At 39.3% G+C, this 25,409-nt stretch overlaps 1 protein-coding gene across 3 annotated transcripts in view; it reads left to right on the forward strand.

Annotated features, from left to right (window-relative positions):
* Positions 1–25,409, forward strand: part of LOC133577032 (uncharacterized) — a 120,012-nt gene that overhangs the window by 11,154 nt on the left and 83,449 nt on the right. For all 3 annotated transcript variants that reach the window (XM_061930522.2, XM_061930524.2, XM_061930523.2), the window contains exons 3-6: positions 822–1,035; positions 6,894–7,036; positions 13,230–13,395; positions 21,946–21,998. In XM_061930522.2, coding sequence (XP_061786506.1) covers positions 822–1,035; positions 6,894–7,036; positions 13,230–13,395; positions 21,946–21,998 — 576 coding nt within the window. The remainder of the gene's footprint in view (positions 1–821; positions 1,036–6,893; positions 7,037–13,229; positions 13,396–21,945; positions 21,999–25,409) is intronic.

Raw genomic sequence — 25,409 nt, forward strand, 5'->3', positions numbered from 1 at the left:
AAAACATTAACAAAATGCTATGCCACATAAATGGTTTTTAAAGTCATTACTTTGTGAAATGAAAAACCCACACAAGTAATGTAAAAACATGGTGTTTACTTTTTGATATCAGTATAAAACACAAATGAAGATAAATTCAAATAAACCAGCTTCTTTCTCCAACAACACCATGTGGTTCTGTGCAACAGTTTGGCCAACAAGAATAAACAGGAGTGATACCTCTCACATCTAAAATAAAGGACGAGTGAGCATACTAGTAAACAAACTAAAAACTTTATAAAGAAGTTGTGGCAACGTTCCCGACACATCGCCCGCTGCATGGTAACTCGGGACAAATGCGAGTGAAATGAAGTGAAACGAAGCAATCTGCTTCATTTATTCGTAAGGAACATTTCCAGAGCAAAGTTCTCGAGCAAAGTCCGTGCAGTTGCCGCCATTTTTTTCTCAAACCTAACGGCGCGGGTACGCATGCACCGGGGATGCGGTGCTTCTGTGTCCAGGAAGTAAGCAGTGTTGCCTAAAATGCATTAATAAATGACGGTTTACCAGTAATTAAAAATGTAAACGGTATTACTAACCGTTAGGAGTTTGATAATCATACCGTTTACCGCTACATCCCTAGGTGATACCAACCGTCAGGGATTTTACCGCAATTATCATTAATACTGTTTATCGACACATCCCAAAGCAGTATAGATTTGCTATCCACATCAACTATTGTCTAAATGGCTGATAACAAAAGTGAGTAACAAGATGAGTGTATTGTTAATGAAACGCTCCAAAGTGTCCAAAAGCCTTTTTTGTGTGGCGTGTTTCCGCAGTGTTTCATTGCGTCTACGCCCGGCTGGTCGTGCCGTGGTACGACGTACCCGAGCCGTGCGACCGCCAGCCCCTGCACCAGGTGCTCAGCAGGGAATTCGACGGCGTCATTGACCGCGTGATCGCGCACACGCGAGACTTCGACGTCTGCCAGATGGTGGTGGGCTCCATACGGATTCTGACGCAGCACCTGCACAATGCCAAGCAGTCCGACAGGTGAGAAAAATGTCCTTTTTTTCCAGTAATGCTATGCCTTGAGGACGTGATTTACCTAAGTAACAGTCGTTTGAGTTGTATACAAAATATACAACATAAGGTGGCAAAAAACATTTCAATAATGAATAAAGCAAAACATGTTCTAGACCAAAAATCACTTCATATTGTCTACTGCTCGCTAGTGTTACCATATCTGAGTTATTGTGCAGAAATATGGGGAAATAACTAGAGATGTCCAATAATATCGTCCGATAAATGCTTTAAAATGTGATATCGGAAATTATCAGTATCTGTTTCAAAAAGTAAAATGTATTACTTTTTAAAACGCCGTTATCCGGTAAAGCACGGATATAAACCCAGTCAGCAGCCTCTCCCCTCTCCCCACACACAACACAGGAGTTGACGACTGCAGCATGAGAGGTTTACTGGCGACGCTTGATGACCTAATCAAACCGCCACGAGCAGAGCATAACAACAAGAGTGTGTTGTTGCCGGTGCTGTAGCCGTGGCTAAGCTCGCTCGCTCGATGACTGACTAACGACACCATGTCTATGGTTTGGGATTATTTTGAGGTGTGTCTGACGGATAAAAAAACTGTCAATTTGCAATGACTGCAAAAAGTTGATTATGCGAGGAGGAACCAAGACGTCTTCCTTTGATACGAGCAATTTGATCTCCCACCTCTTCAAGAATCATAAGGAGATACACGATGAATACAAGCGGAAGATGGATGAAAAGCAAACACCGAAAAAAAGTAGTACCACACAGTTATCACCAGACCTATGTAAGCGTCAATATATCCCTTGATGTTGCAGAAAAAAGACCATATATTTTTCTAACCGATTTTCGAACTCTAAATGGGTGAATTTTGGCGACTTAAACGCCTTTCTATTATTCACTCTCGGAGCGATGACGTCACAACGGGAAGCAATCCGCCATTTTCTCGAACACATTACAAACACAGAGTCAAATCAGCTCTGTTATTTTCCGTTTTTTCGACTGTTTTCCGTACCTTGGAGACATCATGCCTCGTCGGTGTGTTGTCGGAGGGTGTAACAACACGAACAGCGACGGATTCAAGTTGCACCAGTGGCCCAAAGATGCGAAAGTGGCAAGAAATTGGACGTTTGTTCCACACACTTTACCGACGAAAGCTATGCTACGACAGAGATGGCAAGAATGTGTGGATATCCTGCGACACTCAAAGCAGATGCATTTCCAACTGGACTGGACAGATCAGCTTTCAGGAAAAGAGAGCGGATGAGGGTATGTCTACAGAATATATTAATTGATGAAAACTGGGCTGTCTGCACTCTCAAAGTGCATGTTGTTGCCAAATGTATTTCATATGCTGTAAACCTAGTTCATAGTTGTTAGTTTCCTTTAATGTCAAACAAACACATACTAATCGTTGGTTAGAAGGCGATCGCCGAATTCGTCCTCGCTTTCTCCCGTGTCGCTGGCTGTCGTGTCGTTTTCGTCGGTTTCGCTTGCATACGGTTCAAACCGATATGGCTCAATAGCTTCAGTTTCTTCTTCAATTTCGTTTTCGATACCTGCCTCCACACTACAACCATCCGTTTCAATACATGCGTAATCTGTTGAATCGCTTAAGCCGCTGAAATCCGAGTCTGAATCCGAGCTAATGTCGCTAAACCTTGCTGTTCTAACCGCCATGTTTGTTTGTATTGGCATCACTGTGTGACGTCACAGGAAAATGGACGAGTGTATATAACGATGGTTAAAATCAGGCACTTTGAAGCTTTTTTTAGGGATATTGCGTGATGAGTAAAATTTTGAAAAAAACTTTGAAAAATAAAATAAGCCACTGGGAACGGTTTTAACCCTTCTGAAATTGTGATAATGTTCCCCTTTAAAGACTCTGCCGAGAAAAAACAAAAATACAACAAAAACCACCCCGGGGCGAAAGCTCAAGTTGTGGTCAGGGACAACGCACGACTGTGGAGTTTGGTGTGGCTAGTCTGCCCTGCATGGCGCACACTTTGCAGCTTGCAGTGAACAGAGGTGCCCTGTCCCAACGCAGCATTTCAGAAGCTCTGACTGACTGCTAGGCCACTTCAAGCACTCACCACTAGCTTGCAGCACATTTTTGTTACTCATACAAATACGTTAGAGATGGGCAAATTGAGCCCAGTTTATAATTTCCTGTTATACAGTACACCAGGTAGTCATGCACTAAAGGAGGACTATGTTATTGCTTACTTTATTACTCTAGTATACTCTGGACTGAAGCTGTGTGCCTTCATTGTTTTTGTAGCTGTTGTTTTGAGGCATGTTTAAAAAAAACAAAAAACGAATAATGCACTTTCTTAGACTTAGACTTTGTGAAAGTCAAAGTATAGTATTTCCCATAGTTGTAGTGGGTATCAGGATTATCTCAGGGAGATCATGTCCCAAATTCCAAGCTGCTGTTTTGAGGCATGTTAAAAAAAAAAAAAAGCACTTTGTGACTTCAATAATAAATATGGCAGTGCCATGTTGGCACTTTTTTCCATAATTTGAGTTGAAGTTGTTCTCTTATTTTGGAAAACCTTGTTACATTGTTTAATGTATCCAGCAGGGCATCACAAAAAAATTAGGCATAATAATGTGTTAATTCCACGACCGTATATATCTGTATCGGTTGATATCGGAATCGGTAATTACGAGTTGGACAATGTCGGATTTCGGCAAAAAAGCCATTATCGGACATCTCTAGAAATAACTACAAATGTGCGCTACATTCGTTAACCGTGTTACAAAAAAGATCAATTAGACTGATACATAATGTTGGATATAGAGAACATACAAACACTTTATTTATTGAGTCAAAAATATTAAAGTTTGATGATTTGGTAAAATTGCAAACAGCTAAAATGATGTACAAAGCAAACTATAACCTGCTACCAAAGAATGTTCAACAATTCTTCTCTACTAAAGAGGAGAAATATAACCTTAGAGGAAAATCTAATTTAAAACATTTGTATGCACGTACAACACTTAAAACCTTTAGCATATCAGTATGTGGAATTAAATTATGAAATGGATTAAGTAAAGAAGTTAAACATTGTACTGATATCCAGTTGACAACCTAGAGGTTGTTCAAATTAATAGTGCTTACAAAGAAGAAGAATTATGAGAAATACTTTCAACCTTATTGAAAATAAGATATTCTTCATCTCAGTATGTTAATAATGACTGACTTAATTATATATTACAAAACTGTTGTATTACTCATTCACGGATGTCATTTTACTATAAAAATAAAAAAGTCAGTAAATGAATGTATATATTTGTAAACGCTCTGAAGTGGGAAAGGGGTAGGATTAAATAAGCTTTTCTTCTTCCTATTCCTTTTCGGACATGATGTAAAGAGAAATTATATGAAATTGTGTGATGTGTTATGCTGTAAGTGTGTTCATGTTCGAAATAAACTAAAGAAAGAAAGAAAGGGCAAACGTTAAACCTCTATAACAGAGGTGCCCACACTTTTTCAGCAGTCTAGCTACTTTTCAAATGACCAAGTCGAGGTGATCTACCTCATTTTCACACACACTATATATATATATATATATATATATATATATATATATATATATATATATATATATATATATACGCACACACACTAGTGTACCGTGAGATATTGCTTCGTGTGCCGTGGGAAATTATGCAATTTCACCTAATTGGTCCTAATTGCAAACCAGTAATCATAATCCGCAAATAATGTGCCGTTGTTGAGTGTCTGTGCTGTCTGGAGATCAGCAGAGTAACCATGTAGTACTCTTCCGTATCAGTAGGTGGCAGCAGGTAGCGAATTGCTTTGTACGCCTACTTTGAGAGAAGTGAATTAAAGATACATGGATGGCCATGGTTTGAATTCATATCGAACAATTGCGTCAGGTATCTGATGAGAACGACTTTATATTGTCAATATAGACTATAGAGTTTTGTTTTCAACATGTTCTACTGGTGGTTGCCCCTGGATTTTTTTAGTGGAAAAAATGTGCCTTGGCTCAAAAAAGGTTGAAAAACACTGATATACAGTATGTGTGTATTGTATATGTATATATACCGCCGTGGTCAAAAGTTTACATACACTTGTGTAGGACATAATGTCATGGCTGTCTTGAGTTTCCAATCATTTCTATAACTCTTATTTTTTGGTGATAGAGTGATTGGAGCACATACTTGTTGGTCACAAAAAACATTCATGAAGTTTGGTTCTTTTATGAATTTATTATGGGTCTACTGATAATGTGAGCAAATCTGCTGGGTCAAAAGTATACATACAGCAACATACAGTACATGATCAATTTTGGTGACGTAGAAAAGTTCCAATCAAATCAAATTAGCTTCATGGCATAGCCTCTTAACTTCATGTGAGTGATTGATAGACGACACCTGTTTGTCACCATTTAAATAGGGCTCATGTGATGCAGTCATTAGACCCGGTTACAAACGCGACAATGGGAAAGTCAAAGGAACTCAGCACAGATCTGAATAAACGGATCATTGACTTGAACAAGTCAGGAAAGTCATTCGGAGCCATTTCAAAGCAGCTTAAGGTCCCAAGAGCAACTGTGCAGACAATTGTTCGTAAGTATAAAGTGCATGGCACAGTTTTGTCACTGCCACGATCATGAAGAAAACGCAAGCGAGCACCTGCTGCTGAGAGAAAATTGGTCAGGATGATCAAGAGTCAACCGAGAACCATCAAAAAGCAGGTCTGCAATGAATTGGAAGCTGCTGGAACACAGGTGTCAAGTGTCCACAGTCAAGCGTGTTTTGCCACGCCATGGACTGAGAGGTCTATCATGCAAGAAGGAAGCCCTTGCTCCAGAACCGACACCTTAAGGCTCGTCTAAAGTTTGCTGCTGATCACATGGACAAAGATAAGACCTTCTGGAGGAAAGTTCTGTGGTCAGATGAAACAAAAATGGAGCTGTTTGGCCACAATACCCAGCAATATGTTTGGAGGAGAAAAGATGAGGCCTTTAATCCCAGGAACACTAAACGTACCGTCAAGCATGGTGGTGGTAGTATTATGCTCTGGGCCTGTTTTGCTGCCAATGGAACTGGTGCTTTACAGAGAATAAATGGGACAATGAAAAAGGAGGATTACCTCCAAATTCTTCAGGATAACCTAAAATCATCAGCCCGGAGGTTGGGTCTTGGGCGCATTTGGGTGTTCCAACAGGACAATGACCCCAAACACACGTCAAAAGTGGTAAAGGAATGGCTAAATCAGGCTAGAATGAAGGTTTCAGAATGGCCTTCCCAAAGTCCTGACTTAAACGTGTGTGCGTGTGCCGCGAATGTCAACCAATTGTCGAAAGTGATGTCATAGTGATGATCGCTAATTTTTTGTTTTTTCTAATGCGTGGCAGGCAATCCACTGACACACCCTCCGCTATCGACCGGTAGCTCGCGATGGCCGTAATGGGCACCCCTGCTCTATAACATATCCTTATTATTTCTCCACTCCTCTCTCTGGGGGAAATGCATTCAAGGTCCAAACAAATGAAACGATAAACAGCCCCCTGGAAGGTGTTGTGGCCCCAGGGTGGGTTGTATGTTCTCAAACCATCAAAATTGATGTCTGCGCTCCCTCAGCTGCTCTTTGCTCGCCATAATGTGTCCGTAAATACCTCAGGATGTTTTACCATCTATGAATAATTTACCCTGCTTTATTGGATTTTACCTGCAGTGATGGCAGTTTTTCTTGCGAAAAAGATGTTTCCAAAGTGGCAGATTGACGATTTAGCCTCACACATGTGGTGGTAAATATCTTTGCAGGGCATTTATTAAACCCTGGATGTTCTTACTCTTCTGTTTGTTTGTTTTCTTTTCATCAGGGAGCTTATGTTTAGCTGCAGAGCTGAGGAGATGGCGCTGCTCAGAGAGCTCTCTGATGCTCTGGTGCGTAACCTTCTGCCTGAGCATCTCTGGTGCCAAGAACTCAACCGCTGTGCCTTGAATGAGATTGTTGCCTTAAAGGGTAAGGAAGTATTGAAGGGCTTCAGCCTCTGACTCCTGCTAGGATTTTTGCAAAGGCGAGTGGTTTTGTTTCGATTGTTCTTGTAGAAGGTTGGAACATAGTCAAAGGATCCAGTTAATTTTGTCGCAAATCGGGATTGTGATTTCTGAAATGTCCCCTATTAAGCAAAATTGGCATTTAAATGACCTTTTAACAGCAAAAGTTTGAGCAGAAATATGTCATATTAATTACCTATATACCATCAAACATTAACAAAATGCTATGCCACATAAATTATTTTTAAAGTAATAACTTTGTGAAATGAAAAACCCAAGGGGTAATGTAAAATCATGTTGTTTACGTTTTGATATCAACATAAAACACGAATGAAGATAAATTCAAATAAATAAGCTTCTTTCTCCAACAACACCATGTGGTTCTATGCAAGTTTGGCCAACAAGAATAAACAGGAGTAATACCTCTCACATCTAATACACAATCTTTGAGATTGTTGCCTTAAAGGGTAAGGAAGCATTGAAGGGCTTCAGCCTATGACTCCTCCTAGGATTTTTGCAAAGGCGATTGGTTTCGTTTTGATTGTTTGTTCTTGTAGATGGTTGGAACATAGTCAAAGGATCCAGTAAATTTTGTCGCAAATCAGGATTATGATTTCTGATATGTCCCCTTTTAAGCAAAACTGGCATTTAAATGACCTTTATAACAGCAAGAGTGTGAGCAGAAATATGTCATATTAACTATATACCATAAAACATTAGCAAAATGCTATGCCACATAAATTACTTTTAAAGTAATAACTTTGTGAAATGAAAAACCCACAAGTAATGTAAAAACATGGGGTTTACTTTTTGATATCAATGTAAAACACAAATGAAGATAAATTCAAATAAATAAGCTTCTTTCTCCAACAACATCATTCGGTTTTGGCCAACACGAATAAACAGGAGTGATACCTCTCACGTGTAATACACAATCTTTGAGATTGTTGCCTTTAAAGGGTAAGGAAGCATTGAAGGGCTTTAGCCTCTGACTCCTGCTAGGATTTTTGCAAAGGCGAGTGGTTTCGTTTTGATTGTTTGTTCTCGTAGAAGGTTGGAACATAGTCAAAGGTTCCAGTTAATTTTGTCGCAAATCGGGATTATGATTTCTAAAATGTCCCCTATTAAGCAAAATTGGCATTTAAATGACCTTTTAACAGTAAAAGTTTGGGCAGAAATATGTCATATTAATTACCTTTATACCATCAAACATTAACAAAATGCTATGCCACATAAATGTTTTTTAAAGTAATAACTTTGTGAAATGAAAAACCCAAGGGGTAATGTAAAATCATGTTTACGTTTTGATATCAACATAAAACACGAATGAAGATAAATTCAAATAAATAAGCTTCTTTCTCCAACAACACCATGTGGTTCTATGCAAGTTTGGCCAACAAGAATAAACAGGAGTGATACCTCTCACATCTAATACACAATCTTTGAGATTGTTGCCTTAAAGGGTAAGGAAGCATTGAAGGGCTTCAGCCTCGGACTCCTGCTAGGAGTTTTGCAAAGGCGAGTGGTTTCGTTTTGATTGTTTGTTCTCGTAGAAGGTTGGAACATAGTCAAAGGTTCCAATTAATTTTGTCGCAAATCGGGATTATGATTTCTGAAATGTCCCCTATTAAGCAAAATTGGCATTTAAATGACCTTTTAACAACAAGAGTTTGAGCAGAAATGTCGTATTAATTACCTACATAGCATAAAACATCAAAAAAAAATGTTATGCCACATAAATGGTTTTTAAAGTAATAACTTTGTGAAATGAAAAACCCACAACTAATGTAAAAACATGGTGTTTACTTTTCGATATCAATATAAAACACAAATGAAGATAAATTCAAATAAATAAGCTTCTTTCTCCAACAACACCATGTGGTTCTGTGCAACAGTTTGGCCAACAAGAATAAACAGGAGTGATACTTCTCACATCTAATACACAATCTTTGAGATTGTTGCCTTAAAGGGTAAGGAAGCATTGAAGGGCTTCAGCCTATGACTCCTCCTAGGATTTTTGCAAAGGCGAGTGGTTTCGTTTTGATTGTTTGTTCTTGTAGAAGGTTGGAACATAGTCAAAGGATCCAGTAAATTTTGTCGCAAATCAGGATTATGATTTCTGATATGTCCCCTTTTAAGCAAGACTGGCATTTAAATGAACTTTTTAACAGCAAGAGTGTGAGCAGAAGTATGACATATTAATTAACTATATACCATAAAACATTAACAAAATGCTATGCCACATAAATTACTTTTAAAGTAATAACTTTGTGAAATGAAAAACCTACAAGTAATGTAAAAACATGGGGTTTACTTTTCGATATCAATATAAAACACAAATGAAGATAAATTCAAATAAATAAGCTTCTTTCTCCAACAACACCATGTGGTTCTATGCAAGTTTGGCCAACAAGAATAAACATGAGTGATACCTCTCACATCTAATACACAATATTTGAGATTGTTGCCTTAAAGGGTAAGGAAGCATTGAAGGGCTTCAGCCTCTGACTCCTGCTAGGATTTTTACACCTCTAAAGTGCAAAGGCGAGTGGTTTTGTTTTGATTGTTCTTGTAGAAGGTTGGAACATAGTCAAAGGATCCAGTTAATTTCCTTGTCCCCTATTAAGCAAAATTGGCATTTAAACAACCTTTTAACAGCAAATGTGTCATTAGAGCAGAAGTCGCCAACCATTTTTCTTCTGAGAGCAACTTTTCCAAAATAAAAATTGCTAAGAGATACTAATTTTTGTAATGTTTTTTTCCATATTTTATTTCAACCAAACTAAAGGAATACGATTGTTTTGCCAGAAAATTAACAACATTTTGGTATCCAAAACACATTTTTTATTTTTGAAAAAATCTACAAAAAAATTCACTACACATTTTGTTCTAGTTCAGTTTTTTTAATATCACTATTAGAGCTACTTTGACACAAAAAATAGTTTGTTTTATTTGATATTTGAATTGTACTTAAATTATGAATAGGGATGTAACTCACTCCATCCAGCTGTACTGGATCACTCTCCGTATTGTAATAGATAATAATTTGTCCCGTGAGACTCTGGGCCGCAGGTTGGTTCCCATTTTCATTTTACCATCTGACAATGTAAGTGCTACTCCTCTGCCGCCGGACAATGTGGGTAAATCAGGTCAATGACCATAAATTGTGATTTGAATGTATTACAGCACCGCATTCACTTATATGACCTGATCCAAACAACCTTCTCTAGTCATGCCACAAAATAAAATGCAACCTACACAAAAAGTCAACACACGTGGTCTCACATAACACAACCTGCTCACTGAACTTTGTGGATATTATAAAACCGGTCCAAGCATGATAACAAAATTCTAAAGTTACACCAATTTAAATTCATTACAATGCACGATGGGAAAAATGCAAAACTCTCTCCACACACTTATCCATTTTTGATGCATTTTAGCTGCTGGATATTTCTCAATGATAACAAAACTTTAAGTAGGTTGTCACGGAAATGGCCGCCAAAAAATGCGTTGCTCTGTGTGGGCCACAGCAGTACTTAGTTGCAATACACTTTTTCACCACTTGTGGCAGTAATGACAATATCAAACAGAAGAAGTTCGGAGCTGTAGTCACAGAAGTTTCTTCACCGCAAAAAATATGACCAAAGTGGTGAAGCTATATTTTCATTTGCACTTTGACAGTATAGTTAACAAACATGACTATTTTAGTTCATTTTAGCACAACATAATTGTATGTACGTTTACTTTTCGTCAGTTATTTATTTTTTATTTGAATTTTTGTTGTTTTGTCCAGCTCCTCAATCATATAGTTGATGTAGATGCCCATATTTGCTGTACAGATTTACTTTACAAAAGAAAAGTGCTGGATAATACTCTTGTTGCTTTACTTAAATGGATTTATATTATTATTTGGTGCAGCCGGACCGGAGCAGGAGGGGATAGAAAGAAAATAAAAGGAAGACAGAGGGGGAAATTGCGGGGATAAGACAGAGAGATAACAACAACAACAAGCACAACAATAACAATAACAACCACAGCAACAACAACCTTTTTCAACAATATGAGAGCCCTCTCGACATGAAATAACACCCTTTAGTCACCTTTGCACTCTTTAAATCCTATATAGCAATGCTATGGTCTCATCTAGTGGCCAGTACCACTGTGGTACTGATATTTGTACTTTATTTAACCATTTTCCTGCTATATAATCCTTAATTTAAGACCAACAATTGTAGAATATGCTATAAAATAATATACAAAAATCTGCAATGTGGTGAAGCGGCAATATTTGAAGCACAATGTGAAAACAAACAATTGCATATGGTACCTAGACAAGTGCAGTGTGACTGTATATGTAGAAAGTGGGTAACTGCTCAAAATGGGCTTGAAACAAACACAGCTCATTAGCATTAAAGCTGCAGACACACAATGGCACGTTCCCAGGAGGGCTTCCTAAAAGCACTTTTAAACACTCTACATTACGACATCAAGGCTCGATTTTGGACAAAACACTTCCAATTAGTGTTGTCCCGACAACAATATTTTGGTACCGGTACCAAAATGTATTTCGGTACTTTTCAATACTTTTTTAAATAAAGGGGACTACAAAAAATGGCATTATTGTCTTTATTTTAACAAAAAAAATCTTAGGGTGCATTAAACATATTTATTTTATATGTCCCTAAATAAAATAGTGAACATACTAGACAACTTGTCTTTTAGTAGTAAGTAAACAAACAAAGACTCCTAATTAGTCTGCTGACATATGCAGTAACATATTGTGTCATTTATCTACCTATTTTTTTGTCTACATTATGAATTATTAATCTACTTGTTCATTCTTGTTAATATCTGCTTATTTTCTGTTTCAACATGTTCTATCTACACTTCTGTTAAAATGTAATAATCACTTATTCTTCTGTTTGATACTTTGGATGATGCCACAAATTTGTATCTATCATACATTGGTCATATTCAAAGTCCTCAGTGTGTCCAGGGACGTATTTTCTGAGTTTATAAACATAATATAAAATTTTAAAAAATGCCAAAAAATATTGTAATCATAGTAGTATCGAGTAGATACGCTCTTGTACTTGGTATCATTACAGTGGATGTCAGGTGTAGATCCACCAATGGCGTTTGTTTACATTGTGACGGCGGTGAGCTATTGTATCCTCCTACGGTGTGTAGTGAAGGATGTTTAGCTATTCCTCGTCCAGCAGTGATAATAATACTTGTAAGAAACTTACTTTGTCGCCATGGAGACGAGGATTAGTGATTTAGAAGTAGCTAAAACACTGCCGACTGCGGATGGACTTTAGCCACTAGCTAGCTAGCCATGTCTTGAAGCACCTCTTCCTGAGGGTGTTTCAGTGTTATAACTTCACCTTTATCTTTACTTTTTACACCAAAATGCGTCCATTCTCCCTTTTATGGCTACACGCTGTGTCTGCTTGTAAGTACTCGGTGTGTGTGCGCTGCCGAACATACTCCTCTGCTCTTGAACCAGCAATGACACGACATGACGGCGGAGGCTGGGGACCGGTACTTTTTAGAGGCAGTATAGTACCGAATATGATTATTATCGCGGTACTATACTAATACCGGTATACCGTACAACCCTACTTCCAAAACACCATTCATTCATGTTTGTATCTGTGTTCAGAGATTTACTATTTCTTTTTAGGGTTCATCTTTACAAAGGCATAAAATCTTTAATCTTTTTTTGCAATTCCTTTTAGGCGACACATTTGACAATGCATGTACAATAAATTACTTTTATGGCTGTCATTGAAGAATTATCTCTCAAGTCCAGGCTCGCTTGCTACTATTTCTGTTGGCTTGCACCCAATGAATGAAATATTGATGAAACCTTTTATTATATTTATACAGCAGATAATGGAGTTGGCAATATCACACAGCAGTTCTCTTTAACATTATCGGTTGTAATTGGCAACAAAAGTGATCGCAGGACGAGCATTTCATTGGATGCACTTTGTTTTTAAATGATTTGTGTATTTTAGCTCCATGTGGCAAATATGATGCAGTTTATTTTTAAATGAATACCTTTCTGCCAGTGTCCTTTTTAACACACGTTTTTTTATTGTCTCTCATTAACGAGTGTACCTAACGGAGTGTCCTGATTTGCCCCTTAGGTTTGGGTCTGTTGGTGACATGGCTGTCTGACCCTGACAACCTCAACCAGCTGGTGGTGAGCCAGCTTGACAGCGTGACACCCAAGGGTTCCATGGAGGAACTGTGCGCCTCCGACCCAGAACAAGCCTCTCTGGCCTCGCAGGAGGAGGGCGAGTGTGCTGAAGTGTGAGTAGCGATGGTGTTCTTGTATTTCTACCCTTCTTGAGACATCAACAAGGAAAAGGACCGGTGAACAAGTTAGGACAGGGGTCGGCAACCTTTACCAGTCAAAGAGCCATTTTGACCAGTTTCACAAATTATAGTAAACGATGGGAGCCGCACAATTTTTTTTAAATTTTAAATGAAATAACTCTGTATGCAAAGTTTTTTATTTGCTTTGTATAAACCAGGGGTCTCAGACACGCTGCCCACACCTTTATGAGGAATTTGAAAGCTGGTGCGGCACGCGGGCTTTAAATGCATAGCTCAGCATCATGCGCGCCGTGATGGTACAGCATATAGCATCCACTACAGCCAGCGTGCCTGATCAACCACCCTTTATATGGGGCTACCGCTTGCTCACGTAGGTGACAGCAAGGCATACTTGGTCAACAACCACACAGGTCACACTGACGGTGGCGGTATAAAAAAAAAAAAACTTTAACACTCTTACTAATAATGCGCCACACTGTGAACCCACACCAAACAAGAATGACAAACAAATTTCGGGAGAACATCTGCACCGTAATACAACATAAACACAACAGGACAAATACCCAGAATCCCATGCAGCCCTAACTCTTCCGGGATACATTATACACCCCCCGCCCCCCCGCTACAAAACCCCGCCCACCTCAACCGACGCAGAGAGAGGGGGGGTTGATGTGTGAGGGAGCAGGGTTGGGGTGGGGTCGGGGTTTGGTGGTAGCAGGCGTGTATAATGTAGCCCGGAAGAGTCAGGGCTGCATGGGATTCTGGGTGTTTGTTCTGTTGTGTTTATGTTGTGTTAAGGTGCAGATGTTCTCCCGAAATGTGTTTGTCATTCTTGTTTGGTTTTGGTTCAAAGTGTGGCGCATTATTAGTAAGAGTGTTAAAGTTGTTTTATATGACCACCGTCAGTGTAACCTGTGTGGCTGTTGACCAAGTATGCATTGCTGTCACGTACGTGAGCAAGCAGGAGGTGTATATTGTATAACAAGCGTTGAGCTGGCACATTGTTAATACATATTGTAGAGGGCGCCAAATGTTGTACCATCATGGCACGCCCTTATTATAGCCGTAAGGGTGAAAATCGGTGAATATTAATCCCGGGAGTTTTCTGCGAGAGGCACTAAAATCCGGAAGTCTCACGGGAAAATTGGGGGGTTCAGCAAGTGAGCTGCTGAGCCGCATCAGAGTGATCAAAGAGCTGCATGCGGCTCCGGAGCCGCGGGTTGCCGACCCCTGAGTTAGGACATAAATCATGGTCCCAATACGGAAAAAAACCCATTGCATCTAATCATCATCATCGGCGGTCACTCGAAGCGAGTATGACGATCCTCCTGGTAGGGGGGTATCCCTTTATGGAGGATGCCTGTGCGTGACTTTGTTTAACGTGGGGAGACCGGTGCTTAGACCGATCCAGGTCAGGGTCCAGTGGCATGGAGTCCAAGACGACTGGGGACCCTTTTCTGCTGCAGCCTTCATCCGCCATCCCAGCCGTTGTGACGCTCCATAGGGTTAGCAATCATCCTCCGCCTGTTCCACCGTTGAGGTCTTGGGTTGTTATTTCCCCATAACTGGGCCCACATGGATGTGGGGGTGCCTTCTTCCGCCATCGCAGCCGTTGTGGTAGTTCTTACATCTACCGTCTTCCGCCTGCTCCGCCGTTGAGGTCTTCACCGTATCCCTGGCTAGGGGGCAGTCAGGTACTAGGCCTTTGCCAAGGGCCACCTGGGGTAACAGTAGTAAAGGGGCTAACCTCCTAGTGCCCCAAGACCCCTTAGAGGAGCCTCCACTGCCGGATGAACTTCAACGTCATGCCCAGGACATATTGCATCTACAAACCCCGTTTCCATATGAGTTGGGAAATTGTGTTAGATGTAAATATAAACGGAATACAATGATTTGAAAATCATTTTCAACCCGTGTTCAATTGAATATGCTACAAAGACAACATATTTGATGTTCAAACTGATAAAAAAAAATTTTTTTGCAAATAATCATTAACTTTAGAATTTGATGCCAGCAACACGTGACAAAGAAGTTGGGAAAGGTGGCAATAAATACTGAGAAAGTTGAGGAATGCTCATCAAACACTTATTTGGAACATCCCACAGGTGAACAGGCAAATTGGGAACAGGTGGGTGCCATGATTGGGTATAAAAGTAGATTCCAGGAAATGCTCAGTCATTCACAAACAAGGATGGGGCAAGGTACACCACTTTGTCAACAAATGCGTGAGCAAATTGTTGAACAGTTTAAGAAAAACCTTTCTCAAACAGCTATTGCAAGGAATTTAGGGATTTCACCATCTGCGGTCCGTAATATCATCAAAGGGTTCAGAGAATCTGGATGAATCACTGCACCTAAGCAGCTAAGCCCGTGACCTTCGATCCCTCAGGCTGTACTGCATCAACAAGCGACATCAGTGTGTAAAGGATATCACCACATGGGCTCAGGAACACTTCAGAAACCCACTGTCAGTAACTACAGTTGGTCGCTACATCTGTAAGTGCAAGTTAAAACTCTCCTATGCAAGGCAAAAACTGTTTATCAACAACACCCAGAAACGCCGTCGGCTTCGCTGGGCCTGAGCTCATCTAAGATGGACTGATACAAAGTGGAAAAGTGTTCTGTGGTCTGACGAGTCCACATTTCAAATTGTTTTTGGAAACTGTGGACGTCGTGTCCTCCGGACCAAAGAGGAAAAGAACCATCTGGATTGTTATAGGCGCAAAGTTGAAAAGCCAGCATCTGTGATGATATGGGGGTGTATTAGTGCCCAAGACATGGGTAACTTACACATCTGTGAAGGCACCATTAATGCTGAAAGGTACATACAGGTTTTGGAGCAACATATGTTGCCATCCAAGCAACGTTACCATGGACGCCCCTGCTTATTTCTGCAAGACAATGCCAAGCCACATGTTACATCAACGTGGCTTCATAGTAAAAGAGTGCGGGTACTAGACTGGCCTGCCTGTAGTCCAGACCTGTCTCCCATTGAAAATGTGTGGCGCATTATGAAGCCTAAAATACCACAACGGAGACCCCCGGACTGTTGAACAACTTAAGCTGTACATCAAGCAAGAATGGGAAAGAATTCCACCTGAGAAGCTTCAAAAATGTGTCTCCTCAGTTCCCAAACGTTAACTGAGTGTTGTTAAAAGGAAAGGCCATGTAACACAGTGGTGAACATGCCCTTTCCCAACTACTTTGTCACGTGTTGCAGCCATGAAATTCTGAGTTAATTATTATTTGCAAAAAAAAAACAAAGTTTATGAGTTTGAACATCAAATATCTTGTCTTTGTAATGCATTCAATTGAATATGGGTTGAAAAGGATTTGCAAATCAATGTATTCTGTTTATTTTTACATCTAACACAATTTCCCTACTCATATGGAAACGGGGTTTGTAATAGAGCAGGGCTGTCAAACTCATTTTAGCTCAAGGGCCGCATGAAGGAAAATCTATTCCCACGCGAGCCGGACTGGTAAAATCATGGCATAATAACTTAAAAATAAAGACAACTTCAGATTCTTTTCTTTGTCTCACTTTGGCCAAAAATAGAACAAGTACATTCTGAAAATGCACATACTACAAATAATTATCTTGGCAAAACAATTGACGTAAGAAAAAATTGGCACCGTTTCAAAAACACCATGGAGAACACCATGAACTTAGACTTTGTCTCAGTGTTTTTACAAAGTCATTAAACTTTAAGCACTTCCTGTTTAGCATTCTAACGTTGGCAGTTTTTTAAAAATGTTTGGAAAAGCAACCGATTGTTTCCACAAACCGCCGCATTGGTGAAATCTGCATACTGCCACAACACATTCATTTATCATCATTCAAATATTACAATTATATTTTAACATGGTGTCAGTTACAAAACGACACCATAGCTTTGTGATGTGGCTTTAGTGAACAGAGTCTGCCGGGACTTAAGACCTCGTTTTAATTCTTCCAATTGTTCCGTGTCCATATTCTTGTCTTTGTGTTTCTTAGACGTTTCATAGTGCCTTCTTAGATGATATTCTTTCATTACAGCCACACTTACTCCACACAGGTTTGCCTTTTACCTCCGTGAACATGTACTCTGCCTCCCACCTGGCTTGAAACCCCCTGTTCTCACCGCCCACCTTCCGTTTAGCCATTATTGGGGAGGGGGTTGCTGAAAGTTGACATCTGCCCTGAATGTTGATGAATAATGAAGCCAAGGCCCACTTGCGGCGCTGTAGTGAGTTTGCGGGCTACCGTTGCATTGTGGGGGATGGAGTATTGGTGCGTGCTAAACAGCAGCAGGCGGCTGTGGCCTGCGGGCCGGTTCTAATACTAATCAAATATCATCCCGGGGGCCATTGATCAGGCGTAATAGAGAATGTTTCATTTGCACCCCTGGTGGTGAAATCTATCAAAATGAGGGTGGTCCTAAAAAGGAGGGATTTTTCAAATTGACTGTGTGTCGCTTTTAAAAGTGCTCCCCCTCTGGTTAACATATGAAATAACAAGTGGGTGTAAAAAATTGAAATGCGCCCCCTTTGGCCAAAATTTATAAAATAAATATGTATATAGAGACATACTGTAATAACTTAAAGTAAATAATGAAGATTCAAAAAATTTACTAAAAGCTTAACTTTTTTTATTTGCATAGTATGTATATATTATTAATGTTGTAAATACAAATCTTTATATATCTAGAAAAGGTGGTCCTAAAGAGGCAGGCATTTTTCGGTGGTCTCAAGAAGGTAACAAATACAAATGTGTGTGTGTGCGTGTGTGTGTGTGTGTGTGTGTGTGTGTGTGTGTGTGTGTGTGTGTGTGTGTGTGTGTGTGTGTTGTATTTCTACCCTTCTTGAGACATCAACAAGGAAACGTGCCTTCCATATGAGGACCGGTGAGCAAGTTAGGACCAAAACCATTGCATCGTATAGAGAGCCAAATACTACAGTTCGTGAACATTGCTCCAAAGTCCGGATTTTTTGTTGATTTAATGTGCATATAAAAGTAAACATTGACAGGTGCAAAGGCAGCAATATATGATAAAACAAGACGGCAGCTAAAAAAGGACTTCCCTATTCATCCCCGAAAAAACCCGCCAGGAGAACAGCTGATTTTGCGACTACCGGTGCTGACGTAAGACAACCCGCGTCCCATATGTGACCATAGGATGACCAAATACACTACGCTACTAAGAGTATAGTGGCCATTGACAGTTAGCTTCTACAGCTGGGGCACAGGTGCCATCTGTGTTCTGTGACTCGTTTGTCATTGGCCTTAAGCACATTACAAAAACAAAAAAATTAGATATCTCATTTGCTCACCTGGTGGTGAAATCTATCAAAATGAGGGTGGTCCCAAAAAGGAGGGATTTTTCAAATTGACTGTCTGTTTTAAAAGTGCTCCCCCTCTGGTCAACACAACACATAAGTGTGTAGAAAATCGAATTGCACCTCCTTTGGCCAAAATTAATTAAAACAATTAAATAAATATGTATATAGAGACATACTGTAAAAACGAAGTAAATAATGAAGATTAAAAAACAATTACAAACAAAAAAATTCAGCAAAATAAAATACTAAAAGCTTACCTTTTTTATATTTGCATAGTATGTATATATTATTAATGTTGTAAATACACATCTTTATATATCTAGAAAGGGTGGTCCTAATTGTTCGGAGGTCTCAAGAAGGTAACAAATACAATAGTGTGTGAGTGTGTGTGTATTTATACCCTTCTTGAGACATCAACAAAGAAAAGTACCTTCCATATGAGGAGGTGTGAACAAGTGATGACATAAATCATGGTCTCAATACGGAAAACCGTTGCATCTAATAGACAATGTCTCATTTGCACCCCTGGTGGTGAAATCTATCAAAATGAGGGTGGTCCCAAAAAGGAGGGATTTTTCAATTGGACTGTGTGTCTCTTTCACCTCTGGTCAACATATGAAATAACAAGTTTGTAAAAAAAAATTTAAGTGTTCCCCTCTGGCCAACATATGTAAACAAGTGTGTGTAAGAAATTTAAAAGCGCCCCCTTTGGCCAAAATTAATTAAAATAAATAAGACATACTGTAATAACTTGAAGTAAATAATGAAGATTAAAAAACAATTACAAACAAAAAATGCAACAAAAAAAATAAAATACTAAAAGCTTACCTTTTTTATATTTGCATAGTATGTATATATTATTAATGTTGTAAATACACATCTTTGTATATCTAGAAAGGGTGGTCCTAAAGAGGTCGGCATTGTTCGGAGGTCTCAAGAAGGTAACAAATACAAGAGTGTGTGAGTGTGTATTTATACCCTTCTTGAGACATCAACAAGGAAAAGTACCTTCCATATGAGAAGGTGTGAACAAGTGATGACATAAATAATGGTCCCAATACGGAAAACCGTTGCATCTAATAGACAATGTCTCATTTGCACCCCTGGTGGTAAAATCTCTCTAAATGAGGGTGGTCCCAAAAAGGAGGGATTTTTCAATTGGACTGTGTGTCTCTTTCACCTCTGGTCAACATATGAAATAACAAGTTTGTAAAAAATTTGAAGTGCTCCCATTTTGGCCAACATATGTAATAACAAGTGTGTGTAAGAAATTTAAAAGCGCCGCCTTTGGCCAAAATTCAGGCATGTGATTTTTCCGTCTAAAGTCGGAATTCCGTCTTTATTAATCTCGGGGGAAAAAAAAAAATTATCTCCCGTTTTTCCGTTTTTTTTCCCGACCCTAAATCAAGATTCGAGACGTAGTTTATATTACGCCGTAGTGGATTGGTCGATATGTTCCTTGTGACCAATCAGGACATCTGTTATGAATGATGACGTTATTAACGTCATCATTCATAATGGTTATTACCGCCATTTTCCATATGTAAACGATGTCGGTTCTCGAGAGAAAGGACGCTTTACGTGTAAAAGAAATTGATAAACATGTCAAAAATAAGTTTCGATGGGACTGGACGGAAAGGAAAATCACTGATACTGTTGGGAAGAAGGAAGTTACGACTTTGTTCGGTGATTTTATTCGGAAAATCGATCGTCCCGGAAAGGTTTTGTGCACGTGGTGTCATGATAATATTGACTATGGATCACGAGGTTTCAAGGCTTTGGAAGTACATGCGAAACGCCAAAAACATATGAAACAACTTGAAGCAAGGAAAACAAACTTTTCACTAGCTGGTACTTTTGGATGTCAACCGAAAGTGAGCAAACCTTACGGACTTCATCCTTTGTTTACATCGACAACTGCCGTAGACATCGAGAGGAAAGATCCACCCAAACAACCCACTTCAGTTGCAGACAGGGTTGTTAATAATGAGGTAAGCTAAAAAATATTTGCTTGCGAAATACGCATGGTTGTTTTAAATATTAACCAATTATTGCTTTGCGAAATATAAATGGGTTTTTCTAAAAATAAAAAGCCACGTGAAAATATATTATGAAATTACAGAAATTCAAAGAGTCGCATTATTGATTCCAGTTAACAATTTATTTGAAATAAATGTGCATATAATACTATTTTGTAATATTAAGTTCTTATGTAGTCTCTTGAAACAATATTGTCAGTGGCGTAACAATCTTGAAGGTAAATATTTTCACACTTGTTTCATGCAATATGTCAGTGTCCTCACATTATTATTATTTCCTATTTTCAAATATGAGTAAACAATACTAAACATGTTTAATTATTTTCATAAATTTATATCCTATATCCTATTTTCCTGTAGATAATAACACTGATCAATGTGACACCTGTGGATGTGAAATGAACACAAGATGTAAATATTAGTGACTAAATACTGTTGGGACTGAACCATATACAGTGATTCATTAGGATAATTGGGTTATGTATGTTCTATTAATGATGTTTTCATGTCTTTAAACACTAAAATATTTTCTTCAAATGGTGCTGTCTTTGTTAATTTTAGCATGTTAAATTGGTGAAAAACCAGGAGCTTCGGGGGGCATCGCCCCCCTTGTCCCCCCACCAGGGCACGGCCCTGGACCTGGCACCCCCAGAAATTTTTTCAGTCTTTTTCATTGTGGTCAAATCACATGCCTGAAAATTAATTAAAATAAATAAATAAATAAGACATACTGTAATAACTTGAAGTAAATAATGAAGATTAAAAACTAATTACCGTATTTTTCGGAGTATATGTCGCAGCGGAGTATAAGTCGCACCTGCCGAAAATACATAATAAAGAAGGAAAAAAACATATATAAATCGCACTGGAGTGTTTTCAAACTATGAAAAAAAACTGTGACTTATAGTCCGAAAAATACGGTACAAACAAAAAATAATAAAAATTAACTAAAATTGTACCTTTTTTATGTTTGCATAGTATTTATATATTGTTTATGTTGTAAATACAAATCTTTATACATCTGGAAATGGTGGTCCTAAAGAGGGAGGAATTTTTCCGAGGTCTCAAGAAGGTAACAAATACAAGAATGTGTGTGTATGTGTGTGTCGTGTATCCTCCAGACTCCGTTGGTTGACCTTGTTTGTTGTATCTTGGTTTCCAGGAACTTGGAGGGAGTGGTTTCCTCCGGGAGCAGGATTAAGGGAAAGAGCAAAGGTGCGGTTACTATTTTTTTCATTTTAGCTTTAATTGATAGCATTTGTAACATCAGTCCAGCAACTGTCTCCATCCCGTCTATCATCACCTCCTTTCACCTCTTGTGGGATCTGTCCACGTAATGACCGTTAGGAATGGATACCAAATTCGGCACTACCAGGTACCGATTCACCTAAAATCAAACGACGTGAGTTAGCTTGGCCGAGGAAACAAGCAGTTAAGCACTCAGGGAAGCCAGACTGTCTCTTGGTAATGTGATATTTATCCATGCTAACAAAGCGTGAAGGGGTTTGCTCAAAAGGACCGTGAATTCACTAGCTCAATGCTAATTTACATTGGGTTTGCCGTAGACATGCTAACTATTAGCCTTAGCGGTTTTACATGGCGATTTCAACACCCCCAAATTTAATCTAGAATTAAGAAACACGTTGCAATCAAACAGCTGGCGTGTCATAAATACGATGCTTACAGTTCAAACACAAAAAGAAAAGACCGGCACATTCAACTTAATTGCAAAGACTACTTCCTGGCTGAGGCGACACACCGTAGTCCAGAGTCGTGTATAGAGAGAGCCTGGCCACCTCGGTTTCAAAGTTGGTTGCAAACATGGTTCCCTGTGATCACGGGGGAGGCTTTTGACCAATCAGAGCGAGTATGGCCAGAGGAACTCCGAAATGATTGGTCAAAAGTCCCTCACGTGACCACACGGCGCCATGTTTGCTACCAACTTTGAAACCGAGTTGGCCATACTCTCTCTATATAAGTTAAAGTACCAATGATTGTCACACACACACTAGGTGTGGCAAAATAGTTCTCTGCATTTGACCCATCACCCTTGATCACCCCCTGGGAGGTGAGGGGAGCAGTGAGCAGCAGCGGTGGCCGCGCCTGGGAATAATTTTTTGGGTGATTTAACCCCCAATTCCAACCCTTGATGCTGAGTGCCAAGCAGGGAGGTAATGGCTCCCATTTTTATAGTCTTTGGTATGACTCGGCCGGGGTTTGAACTCACGACCTACCCATCTCAGGGCGCACACTCTAACCACTAGGAATGTCCGGCCGCGATCTCCATAGCGTTGGCAAGGAGAGCGCAAACAGCTCCTTGCGTGTGTAAACAAAGGGCCGGCTGCTCAACTGATCAAAGCCAAACACAAAACAGCCCAAAAAGAAAAGTAACGAAAACTACGATATAATACTATACATACAGTACTTGCAAATGAGACATAGATGGGTAAGAAAACAAGATAACTGGGCACAACTCAGTGTTAAATGTTGAATTAAAAAAATATATATTTTTTTTCAACAACTGAAATTTTATAAAACAGTTGGACATACACAAAAGTAACGAAAATTGGTATCGTAGTATCGTTGAGTACCGGTATAAGAGCAGCGGGAATTGGTACTGTAACAGTCTGAAAAAGATGCCAACCAGCAGGTGGCGCCAAACAACTTCTCCCCAAGCCAATCAGAGCTTTTCTTTCTGTCACTAATTGGTGACTTGGAGAAATATTCTCAAAGGTAATTAGTAAATTAACAGTTGAAGTGTTATGAATACTAATTTTAGGATAATGATGATGAAACAAACAGGCATCAAACATGTCGAGCAGCTAAAAAATGTTTTATTGGTGTATAATATTTATCAGTGATCCTCAAACTGGTACGTGTACCACTAGTGGTATGCCGGCTCCTCCCAGTGTCACGCCAAAGAATCACCCGATAAAAGTACAGTGTTTTATTTTCCCATTTTCAAACTGTGTGTAATGTTACAGTGGCCAGAAATAATACATATAAATAAATATAAATATTACATTGTGGAGATTTCTTCTCTCCGGGTTCCTCGGACCACCAATCACCGACATGACCGCTCCGTTTCAGGGTTTAGACCAGGGGTCGGCAACCCGCGGCTCTAGAGCCGCATGCGGCTCTTTAGCGCCGCCCTAGTGGCTCTCTGGAGCTTTTTAAAAAATGTATGAAAAATGGAAAAAGATGAGGGGAAAAAAATCTATTTTTTGTTTTAATATGGTTTCTGTAGGAGGACAAACATGACACAAGGCTCCCTAATTGTTACAAAGCACACTGTTTATATTAAACATGCTTCACTGATTTGAGTATTTGGCGAGCGCCGTTTTGTCCTACTAATTTTGGCGGTCCTTAAACTCACCGTAGTTTGTTTACATGTATAACTTTCTCCGACTTTCTAGGACGTGTTTTATGCCACTTCTTTTTCTTCTTTTTTTGTCTCATTTTGTCCACCAAACTTTTAACGTTGTGCATGAAAGGTGAGTTTTGTTGATGTGGAGTGTGGAGTGTGGAGTGCTAATCAGACATATTTGGTCACTGCATGACTGCAAGCTAATCAATGCTAACATGCTATTTAGGCTATATGTACATATTGCATCATTATGCCTCATTTGTAGCTATATTTGAGGTCATTTAGTTTCCTTTAAGTCCTCTTAATTCAATTTATGTCTCATGACACACTATCTGTATGTAATATGGCTTTTAATTTTTTGGGGCTCCAGACAGATTTGTTTTTGTATTTTTGGTCCAATATGGCTCTTTCAACATTTTGGGTTGCCGACCCCTGGTTTAGACACTGTTTTATTTTTCAATAAGTCTTTTTTTATTTGTGCTTTTCAGCAAGTCTCTTGGTCTCTCTCTCTCTCTCGCTCCTCCACCCACCCTCCTCTCCTCCCCGGCTGCTGCCTTTTAACAGTGCGACAGGTGATTAGATAAGCAGGCCCAGGTGGGCTATCTATGCACCTGTCGCTGATCTCGAAGCCGGTCCTGGCACACCCCGCTTCGCTGCAGGTCCGCAGGCCACGCCCCCCTCCACATACATATACTTGTTACATAGAACATCTGCCTTGTTTTTAATGAATACTTAGGCCTACTACGCTACTTTATTATAATGTTGGTCACTATGGCGGTACTTGGAGAGCCAAGTTTTTTCTAAGGTGGTAATTGGTGAGAAAAATTGTGCGAACCACTGATATATGTTCACTTATATTTATATAAAAAAAAAAGAAAAAGAAAAAAAAAAAGAAGAGGGGTCTGATTTTCCGTGTGGGTATATTTTCTGGTCACTTCAACAAACAATGGACGATTACAGAGGCAGAAAATGTTCACTTAGCTGCAGTACATGTTCTCCTCTTGTTGGGAATTACGCATTCAGGCAAGTTGAGCAGCGCCTTACTATCTCCAGCAGGTGGTGCTGTGGTTAAAAAAAACAGCACTCCAGGTCCTTGTTTGTGTTTTTATATTTCTAAGCACTTGGATTCAGTCACATTAATTGGGAATAATGGGACATGCTGTATTAAGTTGGATACAAACATCTTTAGGACCCATTTTGTTTGCAAGTAGTACCTCAAAAGAAAATGTTTAACTAAAAAAAAATAATGTGGAAGTTGT

Source organism: Nerophis lumbriciformis, linkage group LG36, assembly GCF_033978685.3.
Source record: "Nerophis lumbriciformis linkage group LG36, RoL_Nlum_v2.1, whole genome shotgun sequence".
Lineage (NCBI taxonomy): Eukaryota > Metazoa > Chordata > Actinopteri > Syngnathiformes > Syngnathidae > Nerophis > Nerophis lumbriciformis.